At 35.3% G+C, this 23,748-nt stretch overlaps 1 protein-coding gene across 1 annotated transcript in view; it reads right to left on the bottom strand.

Moving 5' to 3' along the window:
* USH2A (usherin) overlaps positions 1 to 23,748 on the bottom strand; it is an 800,771-nt gene that overhangs the window by 169,097 nt on the left and 607,926 nt on the right. Inside the window, exons 51-55 of the mRNA XM_063441883.1 lie at positions 15,323 to 15,546; positions 12,712 to 12,925; positions 10,837 to 11,034; positions 9,968 to 10,119; positions 9,301 to 9,499 (exon numbers count right to left, since the gene is read on the bottom strand). Coding sequence (XP_063297953.1) covers positions 9,301 to 9,499; positions 9,968 to 10,119; positions 10,837 to 11,034; positions 12,712 to 12,925; positions 15,323 to 15,546 — 987 coding nt within the window. The remainder of the gene's footprint in view (positions 1 to 9,300; positions 9,500 to 9,967; positions 10,120 to 10,836; positions 11,035 to 12,711; positions 12,926 to 15,322; positions 15,547 to 23,748) is intronic.

Raw genomic sequence — 23,748 nt, 5'->3', positions numbered from 1 at the left:
ATAGTTTGTTGTCTATAACAATTCCCAAGTCCTTTTCGTGTGTTGTTATCCCTAATTCGCTTCCATTAAGGGTATACGTTGTTTATGTATTCTTTACGCCGAAGTGCATAACTTTGCATTTTTCAACATTAAATTTCATCTGCCATTTGAGTGCCCAGTCCTCCAGTCTATCTAAATCCCACTGCAGCAAAGTAATATCTTGCTCACATTGTATTATTTTACAAAGTTTTGTGTCATCTGCAAACACTGAAACATGACTTTCAATGCAGTCTTCAAGATCATTTATAAACATGTTAAATAGAAGGGGTCCCAGAACAGACCCCTGAGAGACACCACTTGCCACCTCTGTCCAGCTTGAAAATTTACCATTAACGACAACTCTTTGTACTCTGTTTTTAAGCCAATGTTCTACCCAAGAACAAGCATTTTCATCTAGACCGATTTCCTTGAGTTTGAACACTAATCTTCTGTGTGGAACTGTATCAAATGCCTTGGCAAAGTCCAAATAGATCACATCCACTGCAACACCCTGATCTATACTTCTACTTACTTATAGAATGCAATCAAGTTAGTTTGACACGACCTGTGCTTCATAAAACCGTGCTGATTTTTGCTGATAACCATGTTCTTCTCAAGGAATTCTTGACTATAATCCCTTAATAACCTTTCAAATATTTTACCAGCCACAGAAGTTAAGCTCACAGGTCTATAATTTCCAGGCAAGGATTTTGAACCCTTTTTGAATATAGGAACCACATCTGCCTTCCTCCAATCCTCCGGAACACTTCCTGAAAGAAAAGATGTGAGTGTAGATATGTGTGAGTGTGTGTAAGTATGTATCAGATTTAAAGGACCACTATAGGTACCCAGACCACTTCATCCCAATAAAGTGATTTGTTGCAGAGGTCTTGTAGTTTTAGTTTTACAATATGAAACATTGTCATTTTGTAGAATGACAATGTTTTACATTGCAGGGATAAACACACCTCTAATGGCTGTGAATGAGAGGGTACTTCCGCTGCTATGACTGAGTCAGAATCAGGTTATGTGATGTTCACCAAACTAACAAATTGCATTATGATGTCGAGCACCCTCAAATGCTTCTCATAGGAAAGCATTGGATTAAAAGTCACCAGAGGGGAGTGTGTGACTGCACTGAGTGAGTGTCTCTGTAGGAAAAAATTAAAACCCTTGTTTATCCCAACTTTTTGTATTTCATTTAAGGGGGCACTGAATCTAAATAAGGAGCAGAACACTATAGCATTAGGAATACATGTTTGAATCTCAGTGCTATGGTGTTCCTTTAAGCTCATTTGGGTAGGTCTCTCTTTTGTTAGAATTTATTTTTTCTCTTGTTTTATTTGATGTATAGGGCTGTGGAATATGTTGGGGCTATAGAAATAACTGTAATTGTAATTATGTGTGTGTCTTGATTGACTAGATATATATGAGAGTAATTATGCCCAACAGGAACTATTATCGCATCTTAACAAAAAGACTCTATATAAGCAAGAATAACTACAAAACATACTCACGATAACAACTATACATAAACATAACTCAACTCATCAAATGTTTATACAACATTATTTAAATGACTCCTCAATAAATTAACCAATAAATATTCTAGCCGTCCATAGTAGGCAGTCAAAGTTGTTTTAATAAAAGTTGCTAAGAAGAAGTCTGTTGGTCTATGGTGAAGTTTTCTTAGGTTAATAACTACAGGGGCCCGCCATTGTCCATCATAATATGCAGTCCTGTCACTCAAAAAAATCTTTCCTAATCTAATTTGTCTTAACTGTGGTTATTTGAAAAGACGCCAGCAGCGTGATGCTTACTGTGGCTCTGAATTAGGGTTAACAAGAGGGCAGACAAGGCTACAGTTGTATCATGTATTATAATCGTGCCATATTTCAGAATTACATCTCTTAATTGGACTGTTGATTGTCATCAGAACTTGTCATTTGGGTTGGGCTTTCCTATAAACTATGTTAACACAAAGAGTTGTAGGGGAGTTTAATAACCTGCATGTAACATGTTAAAGCAATGAGTTAGCTTACAAAATCTAAGAAAAAGATTTTTTTTAAATCTAAAATTAACAGAACTTATTTGAAATGATACTCTGCAGCGGAAAAAAATATATGTATATATCAATATTTGTCCCGAAGCTTCTATAATAGTCTCTTATCATATAATCCACACCATAAATGTAGTCATCCCTTCTGAATCCTCCAACTCCTGAGAATATTTGCTAAATTTACGCCCTGATATTTTTTTTTTTAAACTTCTAAGATGAATTGAAACCTTGGACATACTGGGCATTTTAACACTCAGGATTAATTAGTGAATCACTCTGAGTTAGTTTTCTTTAATTGCAGTTCTTGTGTAGAAATGATTAAATGTAAAACTGAGCAAAAGTGTGTTTTCAATATGTTATCCATATTCAATATTGTGTTATGTATACATATATAATATTAAATGAAAGCCCCGTAGATCCTTTAAAAAAGATATCAGAAAGGGTGAAATTGTGGTAGAAATAATAAACACAATGCATTTCAAAAAAGCCTTTGTCTTTAGGGGGTTAAAATAGAATTACTATTGCCAGTACAGCAAGAATATGCTTGTATACAACAAGATAAATAAAGGTGGTTAATTGCTTAAAAAAATGTTATTAATATTCTAAAAAAATACGGTATGATTTTCTGTTTACTCTGAAAATGGCATTTCTTTCTATAGGTAATATTTATGTTTAACGTTGCACAATGGACCCAACAACCAACACACCTTATAAAAATTCTATTACCGGAATGGCGACTACACACAGGAAGGGCTGTAAAACTTGAAGTCGTCAACAAATGCCTACACTTTCTTTTACTCATGCAATGTGTCAAGACAATTGCACTTAAACATGTTACACTGTCAGGGTTACTAATGAAATGCCTTTCTTATTGTATCTACTGAAAGGAATTAATCTTGGGCTGTCCTAAGCAACACATTGTGTTTATATACACAGGAGTTAGTTATGGTCTGATATTGTCAAGCTTGAAGGCCATAATAGCAAGAAAGCTACCTAAAACCAATCTCTGAACAAATATGTCCACACGGAATCAATTTTTTGGAACAAATCATGGCAGAGTTGCACAAACTAGTAAATGCACATATCTATATTATAACATGCGAGCACAGATTGAACTGAATTATGGAGCTCTATTGTATTTCTTTTTAACTCTACAGCAACTCTAAGATAGAGATTTTTTTTATTATTATTTTTCAGTGTGTGTTTGAATTACTTCAAAGATAAATTATTGTTTCGGGTTTTCCTCACTAGGGCAGTGTTTCCAAACCCAAATCTATGGTAAACTGCAAAACATTATATGTGTTATGTTTAAAAACAAATGGAGGGCTATCTCATATATTGTCTATGAGGACTGAAAAACAGCTCTTACGGATTACTTTGAATTTTACTATTCTATTCTATTCTATGGATGATGTGTGTTTGTCAAAGTTCCTAAAGGGAAAACTGTTTTTCTTGTGTGAGGATATCACCATAGTAGAGTAACAACATGTTAGTAAACACCTGAAAAATAATAAGGTGTCTGACCTAAACAGATTCACTTTGACTTTTTAAAATTTCATAATATGCAGACACCTCGATTTTTGAAACTCCTTAACTATGTCCTGGGAATTTCCTTGTGAAGTCATGGCTGAGATTGGACTTCCTCCAAATATATATATATATATATATATATAAATATATATATATATATATATATATATATATATCTGTAGTTTGGCCACCTTTAGTTAAATACATAGCAATGGGAGTACTGTCTAATGAGGTGCCATTAAAGAATGAGACAAGACAGGGTTGTCCCCAGTCCAGTCTTCTATTTGTACTTTATATTGAAAAGTGCAATTAGGAATAGACAGAATGTGAAGAGAATTGTGTGCCACTCCTCCAAGAATAACATTAGCTTCCTAGTTTTTTGTTATGCATCCAAGGATATCATTGCCCTGCACTTATAGGATGATTTCTCAGTAATCTCTCGATATAAACTGAATCTAAAGAAATATGAAGGATTGATAATCTCTATGGAGACTGATTTGATTTGATTTGAATAATTGTCAAACTCCTTTGGCTTCAAAATAAAGACTCATTATAGACTACCTTGATGTCAATCTATTATTTTCAAAGCATGGGTTATGTTTTCATAGTAATCCTACCCTCTTTACAACTCAGACCCTTCTGACATGATGGACTCCAAGACAGCCTAATCGGACAGTGTACAGCACTGTTTTGGCTCAAAAGCTTAAGCTTTCTGAGCTGAAACGTTGCATTACCCTGTCTAGTAAAGTTGACTAGGACCTCCCACAAGTGTCCAATCTTATATTTTGTTTTAAATGATTCCTGGAACTCTTTATAATACAGTGACCAAATAGGCGTTTTTTTAATATGGGCATGAGAGCATTGGAACATGATAAGCAGAGAAGGATTACGATTCCACAGGGCCTTAGGCAGTTTGCCCTCCTTCATTCTTGATATAGGGATGGGTAACGAAGCCAAGCTTGGCCAAGTATCTTCATGGCACGTTTCTAATCCCTGGTAGCGAGGCAGCTGCCTTACATCACTTTACAGTTAATGCAGCTCTGTTGGGGAGATCTGTGTTTGTATTTACACCAAAACATCTCTCAAACTCACCTCATGTATGTATAATTGTTATATGTGTACTTCTTACAGCAGAAACTATTGTAATTGGGATGGTAAAGTAAGTACGGACATATAATGAGGGACACAGTATTTGGATATGGGAGGCCCTTGCCTGATAAACTGTACTTTTTCAGTGTATTTAAGGTATATTTTTTTTAAAGCTCTACATCACATTAGCAGCATCGCTACTTGAATTGTGTTGGGGTTATTATTATTATTATTGCCATTTATATAACGTCAACAGTTTCCATAGAGCTTTACAATATTATGAGAGGGTGGATTTAACTATAAATAGGACAATTAGCTATACATAATCAAATTGGGAGTTGTCATTGAATAGAAAACTCTGAGCCAAAAGGTAGCAAAATCACAAAACAACCAAAACTTAAAATGGCCAGGTATGTCCATTTGGATTTGTGATTCTGTATTTCAAACATTGGACCAAAAAAAAAAGAGATGCCCGATTCATTTTCCAAATCAGTAGGGTATTTAGTACTGAAATCCTGCCATGCTGAACTGATATATATTGCTGAAGTTCAGAAAATAAAAATAGTTTGGCAAAACCAAACTTCCTTGTAAGTCTAATTGAGATGAAGTTGTTAAGAAGGAAGAAAGTACCTTTAAAGAGCTGATTGTTATGACTACATATATCAATAAACCTTTAATGGTTTGATTTTGTTTGTATGTCTTTTAGAGAAATACTGGAGGACTGGCAGTTACAGAATAGAAAATTATATGGTAAGACTCGTTCTTGTAATTGTCATAGTTGCATAGCTACATTGTTACATAGCTGAAAAGAGAATTGCTTCCATCAAGTTCAGCCTTCCTCACATATGTTTTTGCTGTTGATCCAAAAGAAGGCAAACATCCCAGTCTGAATTTTGCACAAACTTGGAACAAATTCCTTTTTGACACCAAAATGGCAGTCAGATATCTCCTTGGATCAAGAAGCTATTAACCCACTAATTCGAATTTATATCCCTGTATGTTATATTTTTGCAAGTATGTATCCAGTTTCTGTTGAACCATCTGTATGGACTCTGATAAAACCACCTCTTCAGGCAGAGAATTCCACATCCTTATTGTTCTTACTGAAAAAAAACTATTTTCTTTGCTTTAGTCTAAATCTCCTTTCTTCCAGCCTAAATGCGAGACCGCATGTCCTATGAATAGTCCTGCTTATGAATAGATTTCCAAACTATATTTGTCAATTCTTCTTCTGAAATATTAATAAAGCACTAATCCTACAGTGAGGGAAAAAAGTTTTTGATCCCCTGCTGATTTTGAACGTTTGTCCACTGACAAAGAAATGATCAGTCTATAATTTTAATGGTAGGTGTATTTTAACAGTGAGAGACAGAAAAACAAAAAAGAAATGCAGAAAAACGCATGTCAAAAAAGTTATAAATTGATTTGCATGTCAATGAGTCAAATAAGTTATAGACTGATAATTTCTTTGTCAGTGGACAAACATTCAAAATCAGCAGGGGATCAAATACTTTTTTCCCCCTCGCTGTATATGTGTAATATACAGTATCTGTTGCAACAGGGGTTAATTACATCGTCCATAGTCACCCAAATTTAAGCAGAAATTTTATTAAATCATAATCTTTTTGGGAATTTGCCATATGATTCCATAAAAAAACAATTTATTTTGGTCACAATATCTGTAAAACTAGAGCCTCTACACTCGACAAATGGCTATTTGCCAAGAAATCAATAGTTTTTACTTTTTTTTTCCTCCTCTTTCATCTCATTTGTAAAGTTGAAGTGATACTAAGTCATAACTGCCATCCAAATTGTTTTGTACAGGGTAGTAAAGGTATTCAGGTAATAAATGATATAAAAGGGCTTTTATTGACAAGCTGCCATGTGTTGTTTACATTAGAGAATATGAGACTTTGATGGGAGCAGCCTTGGTTTTCGTGAAGCATGTGACTTTGTCAGTTTGCAGAAAATACCTCAGTTTACTTAAAACATGGATAACGCTAATAAAAAATTAAAGGACAACTTCCTGTATTCTATCATTTATTTATTATTTTAGTAAGTATTTAGAGGTTTATATCGACTGCAATTCCCACAAAGCCTTCTCATGATTGAGATAATTTAATGCAGTGTTTGTCAGGGTGTTTGGTAATGTAACAGCAACAACCATCACATCCTTCTGGCTTATATTAAAAACCATACATTGATTGGAAAAATGTAAATAATAATAAAAAAATATATATATATATGTTAAAAAATTGAGTTGGTATCTTCACTATTTTAACCACAGCTTAAGATTTCAAGCAAGCGGACAAACTAAGCTACTGGCATGAAGAATAAACAAAAGGGTATTTTTTTTGCCCCAAAATTTGTGAGATTCAAATAGAATTTCGATCTATTTATTGCAATGGCAAATATATATATATATATATATATATATATATATATATATACACGTGTGTGTGTGTGTATATATGTGTGTGTGTGTCTTTGTATATGTGTGTATATATTTATGTGTGTGTGTGTGTGTGTATATATATATATATATATATATATGTGTGTGTGTGTGTGTGTATGTATAAACATTTATAATATGTTATATATTATTAATATTAAATAGATTTAAAATGCCATTGCAAAGGTTACAAATGATGAAAAAAAACAGCAATCCCTAACTCACCAATGATAGTATCACTGTCCACTGCTACAATAAGATGCAAAGGGTTAGAGGCCGTTTGCTGGACCTCCTATACCTTGTATTAATTATACAATACCCTCTTCCTGTTGTAATGGTGATGGGGGCTTCTGTTACAGCAAGGACAGGCAACCTCCGTCACACCAAATGTTGTGGGCTACATCTCCCCCTGATGACTTGCCAGCATTATGGCTGCATTATGGGAGATATAGAACACAACATGGGGAGAGCAGAAGATTGCCTACCCCTGTGTTAAAGTATTACGGAAGATGTCCATTTATTTATTTTACGGGAACCAATGACCAGTTCCCTCAAGAGCTCTGTGACCCATAGGTACCCCTATTTAAGTATTTATACATATTGATGTTGTGCTTATTTCAGTCGTACAATAGTGAGAGTTTGGTTGTTTTCTGGTAGTTGAACTTTTTGGGGCATACCGTTGACAGGTGTTAGCAGGCACAGATTAATGAAAGGTATAATAGTCAGATAACAGACTGATTTTTTTTTTAGTCCTTGTAGTATGTAGTGTTTTATTTTTGTTATTTAGGATTGTGTTTTTTTAACTTAAGATGTGATAGAGAGTGCAAAGAGTGAGATGTGTGTGTGTCTTGAGGTATGTGATTGTTTGGGCAGCAGGATTATAATCATAAAACCGGGAGAGAGAGACATATAGCCCATTCATTGGAGCATATTACAAAAATTGAAGTTACAAGTCAAGAAATTCATCATGAATTAAACAGGTCATGAAACTTGGAAATGATCAATTTTAACAATATGCCTTGTGATTCACAGTATAGGCAATGCATGCTTCCAGAATGTGAACAGTCCCACATAAGATCTCGCTGGTGCGAGAATGTGCCCAGGGTGGCAAAAGCTTTGGTAGGTACAGCAATAAAGGCCACATTGTGTGGTCAGAACTTTATTTTCCTTTATTTTCAGGCCCTATACTGTATGCACTTCTGGATGTCATGTGTCACCACCTCAAATGTACTGAACACATTACACCGAACAGTGAACCTTTGCCATAATTTTATGGTACTTATATGACACGCTTTAGAATGGAGACCATTGTTTTTAGGAGGAAGAAGGATTGTTTTTTATGACACAAAGCATGTCAATTGCTGCAAAATGCATAGGAAAAGTTACTAAACAAATGAAAACGAACAGAAACAAGTATTTATAAGTTAGCTGAAAAATAGCAAACATAAGGAGGATGGAGTTCATGCGATTTGCAGATCCTCATGAACCTAGATAAATGATACACACATATCCATATGAAACAGTCAGCACTTAAAGATACAAAGTGTGCATAATTTAAAACTAGTGACAACCGTACTTTAAGTAGAAATGACATACATTGGGCCTCATTCAATTACCCTTGACATGCAAAAAAAAAAAAAAAAAAAGCCGACATACACATTTACCAGCTGCTCTTCTATTCAACTCTCCCTTAAAAATATTTTTTAGAAATATTTAAAAATGTCGTTCTGTATATTTGCTTTTTCTTGTGATATATCTTAATTACTTATATGTGGAGTTGGAATAAAATATAATATTTCAAGAACAAAAAATGTCAGAAATCAGTGTAACTTAAAGTAGTTGTGATTTGTTAACCATGGGAGTTACATTGACTAGTGAAATCACTCAGTTTAATAGTTAAAACGTTAACTTAGTGTGCTTTATCTTGGGAGAAAGTCCAATGGGAAAGTTCCTAATTAACACCGCCTTTTCTTGCACTAACCTAGTTAACAAAAAAAAATTACAAAACTTTTTTTCTTTCTATAGAACTGATTATGTACAGCATTGTGAGCGAGCAAGCACCAGTGTTGTTTTTTCCCCCAAATATTATAATATTTATAAAATAAGCTGAAACAAAACTTGAAATGAGATGGGACACTCATTTTTCACATACCTGTTACAGTGTATTCATTGTGTCCTTCAGAGGTTACATATATAACTCCATCATCATTGTGATTAACTTGATACCTCTTGATTCTGCCATTGGGTTTGCTTGGCATTAACCAGCTCAAGTATAAAGCAGTAGAATTTACTGTGGTTATAAGTGGTGGGGAAACGCCTTTTGGCACATCTTGTTTAATGGCAGCAAGTACCTTTTAAAAGACAAGAAAAATATAATATGATCGGGCACCAGATACTGACACATTACAGAGATGGCACAATAAACCTGTGCTGGGATGGACAATATGCCAACATTAAAATGATAATTAAAACATTCAAGTCATGAATACATTGAAGGGTGTAATGGAAAGGGGACATATCAACCTTGTGTACTGAAAAGCTGTTCCAAACAGCCCCTTTTAGGGCAATTCATGGTCAGATTGTGTCTAATGATGTGCTTGCCACACTCTGAACTTATTGGGGACCTGGGGCTCCAAATCGGAACGGCCATGCCGAATTCAAGATTATTGGATGTATGTAAAAAATATTAATAATAAAACTAAAATGAATTATGTACAGCCCAGAAATCAAGAGAAGAGGCTTGTTACAATACCTTGATAAAGAAATGCTACAGAGTTTATAAACGTACATATTTTTGGGTTGGAATAAATTGCACGTACCTTAGCACTATCCAAGCAACCAGAAACTGTACACGCACGCAACTGGTAGCTATATTCCTGGAACTGATTAATTCCTCCTTTATCAAGAAAATGTTTTGAAATTCCCTTATAACGTTCAGTTCCATCTCGAAGAATCACGTAGTGCATTATACCTAAAGGCCCCCAAAAATGTAAAAAATAAAAATGAGAATCAATTGGAAAAGAGACGCCAAATAATATATATATATATTTTACAGACTTAAAAATGTTAACTACAGTTGAGATAATTTTCTTTGCATTTTTAAACAATAACATATTTACACGTGTAAGCTGATTTAGAATGCCACCTAATTACTGCAAACTATAAAGGAACAATATATTTTTTTAATGATTACTGTATGTACTCCTATGGTGTAGGCTAATCCATTCTATATGGACATCTTTTCATTCAATTATGTATAATTTAATTTACAGCTGCTATTGCTCAGAACTGTATTTTGTGAGCTTTGCAGGCTACTGTGCAGTATGAAAAGTGGGAACTGGTGTTTCATTTTCAGACCCTCTGTACGTAGAGCGACCCCTGTGCTTTCAAGCTACCATTGGCCTTGATATTCACCGATAACACAGAAGCGTAATTCGCAAAACAATCTGATAAAAACCAAGTGATAGCTCCCAGACCCATAGCATCATGACTACTATACCATGCTTATGATGGAAGGCTCCTTGGCCCCAGGCTCAAGCCTTATCAAGCTTTAGTGGATGTGGTGCTTTGAGTGCATCTTTAATAAGATTTGTAAATGGTCAAATATAACAAACATTAATTTAGCACTTAGAGTACTTCTGTAACATAACATACATCTTACATTTTGTAGTTTAAAACCCATTTATACCATTTGATTTATCTGGCTCTTTCCAACTCAAAGATATGACATAATTACGGTTGTTCACTATGGTCCATCTTGGTGGGTCTACTCCTTGAGGTATATCTTGGTTGGTGGTTACTCTAGTCACATGACTAAAGCCATGACTAAAGCTATTCCAGGGGGAAAGTCTGTACTCGTAAGTAGTGAAAGGCTCCAGACCAGTATCTACAAAATCATAGGCAAAAGTGATTCGATTTTTCAGAACATAAAAATAACAATGTAAAGCAAGGTTAAAGCATTTAATACATGCATTTAATACATATAAATTTGAAAACAAATGTAACATTGGTTAATTTGTAAATCCGTTGCATCTGTGCTGATTTCATTTTGATTCATTTGCTATTCAGATTAACCTCTGAGTTAACTTGATTTGTAAAAGTGTGATCAAGTCTTTACCAGGGGTGAACTAGCATGAAATATATTATTATTTTAATAGATGAACAATCCAACAGTTTTCTTCATCTCTGTTTTATGCATCATATTTTTAATAAATGTTAGGGTCCTAAGTTTATTGACAGCATGACTTCCTTGAGATCGAATGTCAAAAAGGGTGTCATCAAGGCATTCTTTTGGGTGATGTAATTTTTTACGTTCGGATGGTACATAACAGACTGTCCTCTGTAGATGCACTTGTAACTGTATATCTATCTCTATGTATCTACATATAAAGTTTTTGGGTTATCCATGACGTGCTCTAATCAATCACTGATGACTGACCAGTAAGATTGGTTTGGTCCACACAACATCAACCACAAGTAGCAGTGAAGACAATGCTTGAATATGCGAGCTTGTTGAGGAAATGACTACACCTAATCTAATGGATAGTTTCTTGCATTGTAGCCGAGTCTCTCTAAATCAATTTATTTTTACTTTTTTTGGACAATCTTTATTTTTATGTTTTCAGCAAAATACAACTAGGCAGGTATACATAACAGAGATAATATAATATTAGTGACTATGCAGCAGCATGGCCTATACAGTATGGGATTTAGGAATTATGGTCTAAATGACCCTTTCTAGCCTATGTGTTGGTTCCACTTGTTATATTTAAACTCTGTATATCCATCAGATTGAGCTTCCCATGACGGGAAAATTACATATGTTGGGAGGTTAGATGGATTGATTGGGGCGAAGTCCTATATCAGGTTCTGTCTAGTTTGGTCAGATATGTGCTACCGTCCCTTGTTGTATCTAACTTTTATGGTGTATATAGTTGGTGGGTAATACGTATACGAAAGGGCAGATGATGATGGAGGGGGGAGGGGAGGGAAGGAGACCGTAAAAAGGGAGAGAAATAAAAAGGGGGGGAGAATTAGGAAGGATCCTCACTGCTGTGGGGACAGTGCGCCCCCCACTTCCTGTCGTGCACAGAGCGCAAGCTGTCCTGCCCCCACAGTGGGCCTGTGGGTTCCTCTTAGGATCTGAATTAATTCATAATTTCAATTGTGGAAATGCACTTTAGAAACCACGAGATACCCCTACATAACTTGTAAATGGGTCATCTGCACACCTAGATGTGTATGGATGCCAATATCAAATTGTATATATCAATTTGGATAGCATGGCATATAGATAAAACACTATTACATATAATGTCCCATCAACTCATGTATGTCATGACATTGACAATTTCGTAATTTCAAAATAAAGAGATATAAATGGGATTCCATATAGAATTAAACATACACTATATTACAGAAAATGTTTTAATATGAAAAAATTATAGTTGGAAATTGTACAATGAATTGAATTATGCAAATATGCAAACTAGTATGACATATTTTGACATATATATATATATATATATATATATATATATAAAATTGTACACTAAAAAATAACCTGTAAAATTTAAATTGTCTGGCCCTCCAACATATGTAATTTCTTCTTCTGTTGGACAATATTCTTCATCTCTGGAATCTGCGTTTGTTCTAACATGCAATGCTGTTTTTGTCATCCAACACGAATCAGTAGCTGAATTAAAACTACATCGACCACAATATGCCGTAGCAGATAAAGATATTGGGCAGAAAACATTCAAACCACATTTTCTTTTCTGCAAAAGAAAAAAAAAAGCATAAATAACATAGAAAACAATGATACACTGTGAAAAGGAGATGTATTCAGTCTGTGCCATATAACTAATATTGATTTTGCCATTTTATTTTCTCTTTTCTTTTACCTACAATGTGCAGTGTATCAGTTTACCATCATTTTACTTTGCAGCATAAATAATAAAGAATAAAAGAATAATAATAATAAAGAAAAAAGTTGGCGGTCATATCTTTTACTATTGCTCACTCTTTTTTCCATTTATTTATTTATTTTTAAACCCAAGGGATTCTTTACAAGATCTTCCATCACTTTAATGTCAGCAGATTTCCTTTTACTTGTCATTTATTAATAGCATCTAATTACTAAGCACAAATTGAAATTAAATGCAGAATGCTAAATTTAATTTGCTCAATTACATTCCCAACACCAGTATCTAATGTATTTATTTATTTGTTTATGACATTTTATATAGTGCAAACAACAATAATAATTTAGAATTATATTTATATGTGTAAACTCTGAAATTATAATAAATAAGAATAATTGCTTTTGAATTAAATTACCAAATTAATTAAAATAAGAAGCAATAACAATATATACAAATATTATTTTTGCAAAAGGTGGATTTAGGTAGTACTATCAATTAGCACTCTTTTTGAAGCTGCAAAGTAAGAGATGACAAAGGTTATGTGAAGCTGGAAGTAAATCCTGTGATGCTATTTCAGTTAAACATGGAGCTATTACCTAAACGGGGCACACTAAAGAACTGGCAGGAACATGGCAGCAAACATTAGGCTAAAATGACCTTACTGGAAACAATCTCCAAACTCTAACAATTCACAGTTTCATTAAAGGTTCTCTGGAAGATATCACAAAATTCTAGAAATATGTAAACCGGGTAGATACTTCACATTGCTCTACTATTACAGATTTCTTTGTGGCCTGGGTGTATAAAAGTTCTGTGCAGTATCTTAGCCATTTCTAGAACTGCACTCTTCTGGACAGCGATCTCAGATGTCCCACCTGGATTCTGTCTAAACCACTGCCCCAACTTGAGGGTGTTAGCCCTGAGTGCTCCTATCACAACTGGGACTACAACTGCCTCTACTTTCCACATCCTTTCTAACTCTTCTTTCACTCCATGGTATTTTCCCACTTTCTCATGTTAATTCTTCTTGCTTATAGTCACTGGGTATTGCCACATCCACCACCACCACTGTAGCCTTCCATTACTTGTCTTCCACCACGATGTCAGGTTGGTTGGCCAGTACTTGCTTGTCTGTCTGGACCAGGAAGTTCCACATGATCTTAGCCCTGTCATTCTCAACTACCCTTTGTGGTATCTCCCATCTGGACTTAGGCAGGTCCAGCCCATATTCTGTGCAGATATTTTAGTACACAATCCCAGCAACTTGGTTGTGTCTCTCAGTGTATGCTGTCCCTGCTAACATCTTGCGCCCAGTTACTATTTAGTATGTGCTGGATTGTCCCAGAGGCCCTTTTGCACAGTCTGCACCTTGGGTCTTGTCTGGTGTCAAAGGAATTAGATGGACTAAACAAAACATTACATATATGTATACCCTCTTTGATACACTAAATATTTAGATTCATACTGCAGCTAAACTGATAATCTGCTTTATCACATAGGCACCTGTCCAAACTTGTCTGAGAGCGCTGATGGTGGGTTAGCTCAGCGCACTCAGCCGTTCATTGCCATCCCGGTTTGAACAGATTGCAAGTTGATAATGTGAAAATGTAATTTCTGTATTATTTTGGGCAGTTGCAGAAGACGTGGGGCTCTGGACATAGGGGAGAGCCATTTTTTGTCAAGCTTCCCCAAAATGGTTTGATAGAAACTGGGCTAAATAAAAATACCCATACACTTCTAGCACTATAAACACTTCAATTAGATATAGTGGTTCTGAAATTTAGACTGTCCATTTAACAGTTTAATTAATGTTTATTGTTACATATACAGCTTTGAATAATTGAATAGAAGCAGTAACATGTCAACATGTTTTATTTTTTTGAGCTTGAATATATGTAATTAAACATGGTAACCTATTCACTGGCAAAACAGGTGACCACCAGAACATGGGGCTTCATGTTCTTAAAAAATAACAAAATGTCATGACATAATGATAAAATATTTGTAGATCAGTGATAAAAATGCCAATGAAAATGGTGTTCAATCCCCACATTTTTTTAAAAATAATTTTTTGAAAACATGGATACAAACCACTGGCATATTGCTGAATATATCTGCATCAGTGGGAGTGGGAGTGGAAGTGTTAAATAACATCTGCTATGTCATTTTTATTTTCAGCTTTAGAATTAGTGTAATTTTTTTTTTTTCTGTGCAAACTTTTTACATTTGTAGTTTTTGAAAGGCCAATACCTTGTTATTAATTTCTGCTGATAATTTATTGGCACATTCATGAATCAATGGATTATACCCAACTCCGTTACAGCATTCTTCATTCTCTGAAATGAGCTGAGTGTCACAGCATTTTAATGGCTTCTGGTCACGCGGCTTCAGATGTACTTTAACTTGCCCATTGGAATCTGCACAACAAATTGACTCCGAAATGTTCACAAACTCCGTGCCACAACAATCCAAACCTGCAAGCAACAACAAACAAAACATCACATTTTGTGAAATGTCATAAGCAATTTACAACATTTTACTATGGCTTAAATCTAAGTAACAAACAATTATAAACAATATATGCTTAATCAAAATGTACAACATATTCCAGTTTTGGCTTGACACATCAAAACCACTCTGTTATATTATAAACACAAGAATCACTCGGTGAACACAAGAATCACTCGGTGGAGGGCTTTCTTTAATGTTCAGGACATTTGGTCTTCCTTTGAGATCACTGATGAATTCCCAACAATATATACTTTAGTAGCTAATCCTAAATTTGATGCAGAGGGCCAACTTTTCCATAATAAAAAGAATAGGAGATGTTCTTAGCAATTTATATGCATGCTTCAGACATACAAAGCTAAGATCATTACATTCAATTAATCATACTCTAGGTATCTATCAATGGAACTGAGCAATTATTTCTGAATGCTGCCATTTTGTAAAATGGGACCTTCATGTACCTAGCCCCACAATATACTGATCTGAATTTAGTTGCGCTCTAACACATGAGCCAACATTATTTTGTGATGCTTTCGTTGGGCACCATCTTGTTGGACAAGCTATTAAATTTAAAGATCACTGTAGGCATCGTGTCTGATTCACCTTGCGTTCACTGTTAAATGGGCACTCCACTGTCCATTGAAAACATGTGTGCATTTAATTATGCATTTTTGGATTGGGGTTATATCTACAAACAGCTTGCAAGAGCTGCATATCTCTTCTCTGCAGTCTTTGCAAGCCCTCCCCTCCTAACCCCGTCCAGACTTTCTGTGACTGTCTAATCTCAGACTTCCCAATGCAGCCCAATGAGAAGTATTTGTAAGGCAGGTGCTCTGAGCACTTGCCTGCCTCTTAAACGAACACTGTACTCACTATAACAACTTCATCTAGATGAAGGTTTTCCAGTGTCTACAGTTGTTCCCCCCTTCCCTAGTGGTCCCAAATCTAAATATTTTAGTAATTAGAAGACTTGGAAGCCACGCCTCCAAGACCACTGGGTATGAGAACTGGGACTGTGCTTCCTGGCTCTCATACCCTAACATACCACAATGTCATGCACACATGCGCAGTACTGTCACAATCTTACATACAGAATTATTGAATGCATCACAGCAAGTGCCTCGCTGGTCCCCAGTTCTCCTCTATGAGGAGCATAGATTGGATCTCATCCTGGAGGCATGAAGGAGGCCCTGCCAGCCAAAGAAAGAAGGTAAGTAAATAATGTATTTTCGTTTTAAATCATTCTTTTATTTTAAGGCCAGATGGGCACTAGAACTAAGTATATCAAAACTGTACATGTATGTATTCCTATCGCTACAGTGTTTATTTAAGTTTAGGTACCACTGAGTTAAACATCCAGGAAGTAACAGGAAATGTTGTCTGATTAAAAGCCTGGGGGTGTAACAAGGTTGATTAATAAATGTGTCAATTTCTATTGAAATCTGCAATGTTTTCTAAAATGAAAAAAAAAAAGAGGACACAATATTTTAACATATAAAGCACTTCAGCAAGCTAAAGGGCTTTAGGAGTCTGGAATCCTGCTCAGGACTGTAAATCCCACTAACCTCGGACTGATTGGGCCTTTTACTGTCCTGTTCTGCCAGCGATTAGGGCCCCCGGACTGCACTTCTCTGTGTATCACTACTGGCATTGCAGCGTAGTCACTTTAATAATTTAGCATAAGCTGCACACTCTGCCGAGTGCCCTAGACAGCTGCCTAATTCACCCTAGGTGCCTGGCCGTCCCATGTTTTCTGCTACAGCACTTAGCTATTCTGTTACGTTTGTCTCTCCTTTTCAATGATCACCTTTGTTGCTCATATAAACACTCGAAATAAACTGTCACTCTCTCAGCTCTTCTGACGAGTAGACCCGGCTGCATATGATTTTTGTTGATCCTAAATTTCATTACACTTATGACATATTTCAAGCAATAAATCATATGCAAACAGTGACCTAATTCAAAAACTCATAAACACTAGTCTGATAGCTCTAAGGGACTTCTGACAGGCAAATTCAAATTTTGATAATGAACTGTTGTAGCTCAAAAAAAAAAAAAGAAAAGATAAAAAAATACCGCATCCCTTCACATAAAATCCCGTCTTTGACAGAATTAGATGTTTCAGCCAAGAATTCAGTCACATAACACGAAGTGACTCCCATTCCAGTTTCTTTGCTAAACCATTACTTCTTTAATCATTATCAACCTTGTTCCAGTGTGATAAATTGCTAATTACTTAATACCCTAATCAGCGTTCATTCTTTGCACAGATAAACTGTGACAGCACCATTAATTTAAATAGTAATTTCACTTAATGGCCAGAACGGCACACCAGATTTTAATGCAGCATTTTGTGAAGACTGCATCCATCACTGCAACATTCTGACATAAAGATGTCTGACATGCACTAACTCACTTAGGGGTAACAGATGTTGCAGTGCACAGTTTGGTCATAATTCCCATAGTGCATCACTTCAGCATGAATGAACTGCAAATGCAGAGGCAGACATTCTAGTAATATGCACTGCACAGCCCCTGACCCTTGCCTAATTTATCACATGCAAGCCAGCCCTTTGCTTTTGATCTTTAACACCAGAGGACTGTTTGTTTGTTTGTTTATTTATTTGTGTGCGTGTTGGAAAGGAAATCGACACAGAACCCATGGCAGCGATTTTATTTATCACATGTGATTTTCAATATCCATCACAAACGCAAACAACTATTATTTTACATTCAATTTTAAATACGAAGGCTATAAATGTGTGATTATATTGGGATATTTAAATACGTGTTTATTGAGGGGGTTATGCAAAATAAATTCAGAGTTATAGCCGTTGAAGCAATGCTAAGACTCAGTAGATGCCAAGTGGAACTTTGCCCAGTTATATGGAAAATGCTTAGCAAACTCATTGAGAATTTAGATTTCTATGTTTTTTTTTTCTGTTTAAGCTAAGCGGAAATAAATGTCATTCTGCGGCAAAGAGTTAAATGTGGAGCTATCACCATAGAAACAATAGAACATTTATCAACATTTAGCACTTTGCACCCAGAATAGCACCTGTTATGGCTTGATAAATCTCCCCCTGTGTCTCTGTTCCAGTCAGTTCAAGAGCTGCTCCTGCGATCCCATATGGTTTATCCCTTAAAGGTTAACTTGTACCAACTTTGCAACCAATTTTCATCTTGGAGAAAAACCTCTAAATCAGCTGGTCGATTGCAAAGTCACCTGTGCCTTTGCCGTTTAAAATAGTTGATTTGTATAACGACTGCTTCACTCCTTCTCAGTTCCTGGTGTTAAGTGATAAAAGTCTTTAATAGTCTGGCTTCACCAAAAACCCTTCTAACCATGGGGGGCTCAGCAAATGGTCCACCCTTTGCCCACATCCCATGTACCTCTTTTTAAATACATTGCAAACAAGTGCCTAAACCACTGTCAATATGAATCCCCCCTTTATACTATTTTAGAGCGCTGCAGAATAAGTTGATGCTATATAAATCCTATAATAATAATAACAATAACCAAAACCTAATAGGGAGGATACCAGGAAGATGACTAGCCACCAAGACTGTCAAAACCCCCATGGAATTACTTGTGAAATCAGTGACTGAAAATATATGCACATGTTAAGGGACAATCACGTGGCACTTCTATTTACTACATACAAAGGGGATGATTTACTTAAGCAGGACCCAATATTTATTACTCCTCCTGTAATTATATTATTACAGGTATTTACATTATGAGGACTATAATGTCATTGTCATTTTAAGGCTTAAAACACCTGCTGTACTTCGCACCCCATTAATCATTTCAATAGATTTTTTGGGGTGTGCAAGAAAGATGGATCAGAAGAATGTCAGTTAAATTGTGAATTGAACAATTTGCAAAATTGAGTCCAAAATAAGTAAAATTGATACATTTCCAGCTTCGCTATATTGGCGCCATTTCTATAATTTGATTTATAATGTGCAAAAAAAAAACTCTTTAGGATTTGGTTAAACTCCCTTAGCCACAAATATTTTATTGAAAATGTTAATGTTTAAGAGACGGCATGGGCCACAGACACAGTGTCCTTACTAGCAGGCTAATCCTTTTGGCAATAAATGATTTGCAAACTGGCAATATTGCGTCCCAGTGTCTAATGCTGAGAAACATTTATTCAGTAAAGTCAAGGAGAAAGTATTTTGCATTGACAAAAAAAAAAAAAAAAATCTATTTTGATGTGATCCGGCCAACAATTATTTCATGTTCATCATAGCACTGTAGAAATGTATAAACACAGCTGGCTGATGAATTACTAATTCAATAAATCTGTAAAACCAATGGTTTAAAAGACGCATTAGAATTAAACTGCATAAGCTTTCGAGCCAGCACATAAGCTTTAGAGAATATTAAGCTGGTGTTTAATATACACTACTTTAGACACATTGTCTGAAAAGCTTATGTTGCAGGTACTGCTGTGGGAACAGCAGGCTTTACGATGTAGGCCAGGGATGGGTAACCTTGGCACCCCAGATGTTTATGAACCGCATTTCCCATAATCCTCAGCTGGCCTTCACTGGCTAAGCATCATGGGGTATGTAGTTCACCAACATCTGGAAGGCCAAGGTTAGCAATACTAATAGAGGCATTAAGGAAATAGGATAATGAAAGATAAAGAGAGGTTTATTTTTTTACGGAGGGGATTCTCCTTGTTTCATTAAAACCTTGCAAATAATGTGATAGTCATTAATCATCTAAAATTCACAGGAATAAATGCAATGGTTTGGACAGCTGCCCTTACCAGTAGATGTCTCTGTGCTCATTATTTAGCAATTAAATGAAAGCGTTCACAGAAAGGTGACGGCTGGCAATTGAGAGATTTTCACTACAAATCCAGTCATGATTAGATGGTTGCGCATGATGGGAGATGGAGCAAAATCTTTAGAAATTGTCTGTCCTCATATTCGCCCTAAATCTAGATGGCCAGGTGTATCCTGACATGCATTATTTACGTTACATTATTGCTGACCTGCTTGATGTTTTTAGTGTTATTAGTCTCTGGTTTAATGTAGAATCTCCAACTCCTCCCAAATATCTCTGGGTATATTAATTAAACTGTGAGTTGACAATCAGATTGTAATATGTAGGCTTTGAGTCATGTTGGGTGACTTTTTATGAGTGCTATTTTTCTGTCTATGCTATTTTAGCAAAAATGTTGTAACTTTATCAATACATCACAAATGAGCGTATAATCCATCAGCTCAATTTCCCCCCTTCCCCCAATTTTGATTATAAATCAAAAAGAAATTTCACAAAATAATTAGAAAAATTAATAAAATCATGATAGACCATGTTCTTATAGCAGCAATGTCAGTTATCCCTTGTTACTGGAAGTCACCGAGCATCCCATCTATGAAGTACTACTTCTAACACTACTTCTGACTGCTCAACCACGGTTTCATTGGGACAATTGGGAAAGTGATATAAAGAAAAAGTATCTCCTATAATTAATTTCACGCACCCTGTCATATATTGGTAACTGTCAAGTTTTTGTTTGTTTGTTTGTTTGTTTGTTTTACTATACTCTGTATTTCACTTCATTTATGTAAACATTTCATATTTAACCTTATATATTTATGGATAGAAACCCCTTCCCCTTTCAAATAGTTTTTTTCTCCTTCCCCTTATTTTTGCCCCTATTTAAAATAATTCTCATTTTTTTGTTTAAAATAGTTTTGTAATATGTTTAAAAATAAGTTCAATACAAATTATTTGAAATTAAGTTTATTCACTAAACACCATTATAGTGAGTTGAAACGTGAACTGCAAAATGTATACAAATATAGCCAAATTGCGACTATAGCTAAATGGGAAAATTCTTCCAAACCAGAGTGTTTTGCCAACATTTTGCACCACGAGCTGCTGTTTATAGATAAAGCTGTTCCATCCTACGATCAGGTGCATTTTTGTATCCGAAAATCTCCTTCCTACAAAGTCATGATCAGACAGTCTACATTTCAAAGACACTCAGAGCCAAAAAGATGCTTAGAACACTTTAATTCACATTCTGTCCCGTCTTACGCATGTACACAATGTTACGGAAGGAGAGTTCAATGCGTTCTATCATTTCAAATGTTTTAAAATTCAGTCTGCAATAAAACAATTGAGCTATTGTCGAATTAAATTGGCTATTACTATTAAAATAAGTTGAGCCTCCACTTTTTCTATCGCCCTTCTATTCAAATCCATTAGAGGTGTTTGATGCTATGAATTAGGGAAATTAACACGAGCAATGAATTTAAGGCTGTAAAAATTATTAGGTGTATTGAAATTTCAATGAGGCTGCTTGCTTCTATAAAGCAAGTTAAATTGGATGTTTATAAAAATGTTCCCTTCTTAGCATATCTTTTATGTTACTAACAGCCTGTGCATAGTTTACACAGCAATGATTTTTTTTTTCCCCATGAAAAATAATAATTTAAAGAAACACATTGAATTATAGTAAAAGTGAAATAAATAATGGGGGCTAGCAGTTAGAGCAAGTACATCTTGTGTGAAATTGGTCATATAAAATAATGCATATCAAAGAAAATAAAGAGAGAAAGAATTAGGCAATGTCACAAAAGCACATGAACCATAAAATATGTGCCCCGATTTGCTTATCACTTATTGCTGCTACTTTGTCCTATGTTACTTCCTCTCCCATTAAACACCCTCCTGTGTGTCCTTTAAACATATATTTACAGGTTAATCTCACTTTGAGTGATCTTTCACATCCCAAAGGTGAGTTAAGTACCCCATTGCACCTTAGGCTAATATTGATACAGTGACTCCAAGGAATCTGTGAGTTCCTTTGGTTCAGGGCAAACATAGATTTTTAATTTTGTGTATGTAAATATGTTTATTGTAATATTGTCATATATTGTTATATGTTATTTGTGTATATTTATATATAACAATCAATATATATCTACATCTCTAGGTTTCTCTCTCCCATTTTACATGCATATATAAAACACTACCTTAAGCTCGCAGTAATATAAATTTGATGATGGTACCAGCTGTCAAAGACAGGGTTTGAAGGTTCTAATCTGTTCTGGTCTAAAGCTTTTAATATCAGTACTACTGAACTAAAGTGTAGCATCTATTTATCAGCAAAAAAGATTATTATTAGCATTTTTATGGAGCCAACCTTTTCTGCAACGCTTTACAATTATGGAAAGGGGATTTTTGACAAAAAGTAATAGGCATACAAAGTAATATTAACACAGACAAGAGGTGACGAAGGCTTTGATTAGTTATAGGAACACTATAGTGTTAACCCACCCTCCCCCTCCAGTGTGTGAAGGGTTAAAAAAAATTTTTATTTTACTTACCTGATTCCAGCGGCACTGGGTTGCACCAACGTCAGTGATGGGGGGAACCAAATGCACCTGCAAGGTGAGCCGAGCACACATTAGGCCTTCTCCATAAGAAAGCATTGACCCAATGCTTTCCCATGGGGATTTTCAAGACGGGCATTTTCAAGACGTCTAGCGTTGTTTCATGGAAAAGGCTAGGACTTCCAGCGTTGTTTCACGGAAAAGGCAAGCGTTGTTTCACGGAAAAGACCAGGAAAAGCATCCAGTGGCTATCTGGGAGACAGCCACTAGAGGCAGCCTTAACCCTGCAATGTAAACATGGCAATTTTTATAAAACTACAATGTTTTACATTGCAGGGCAAAGGGTAACAGGGACTGCATCCAGATCACTTCAATGAGATGAAGTGGTCTTGGGGACTATAATGTCTCTTTAAGTGTGTGATGCTTTCAGGTTCCTCAATAAACAGAACATTTTAGAGGATATAGCTAAGTGGGATAACTTTTTTTTTTTTTTTTTAGCTATTTTTGCCTACATTTGAGTTTTTAATGAATAACCTTGTTTCAGTCCCCATTGAGAAGAAAGGGGGACCCTTTTAGAAAATAATATTTAATATTAGTAACAAAAGTAAAACAAAAATTCTACACTGTGTTCTTTTAAAATAAAATGAAATATAAAATATATAAAAAGAAATGAATAAATAAAAATATCCCAACATGAAATAGAGTCTGAAAGTTCACATTAGTCTGAACAGCCGAGCAGAATCCGAGACATCTCTAATGCGCAAGGGTTTAGATTTTGATTTAAATCACAGCAGTTTTCCCTA

The sequence above is a fragment of the Pelobates fuscus genome, chromosome 2 (genome assembly GCF_036172605.1).
Source record: "Pelobates fuscus isolate aPelFus1 chromosome 2, aPelFus1.pri, whole genome shotgun sequence".
Taxonomy (NCBI): Eukaryota; Metazoa; Chordata; class Amphibia; order Anura; family Pelobatidae; genus Pelobates; species Pelobates fuscus.
This window is presented reverse-complemented; position numbering and strand designations above follow the sequence as displayed.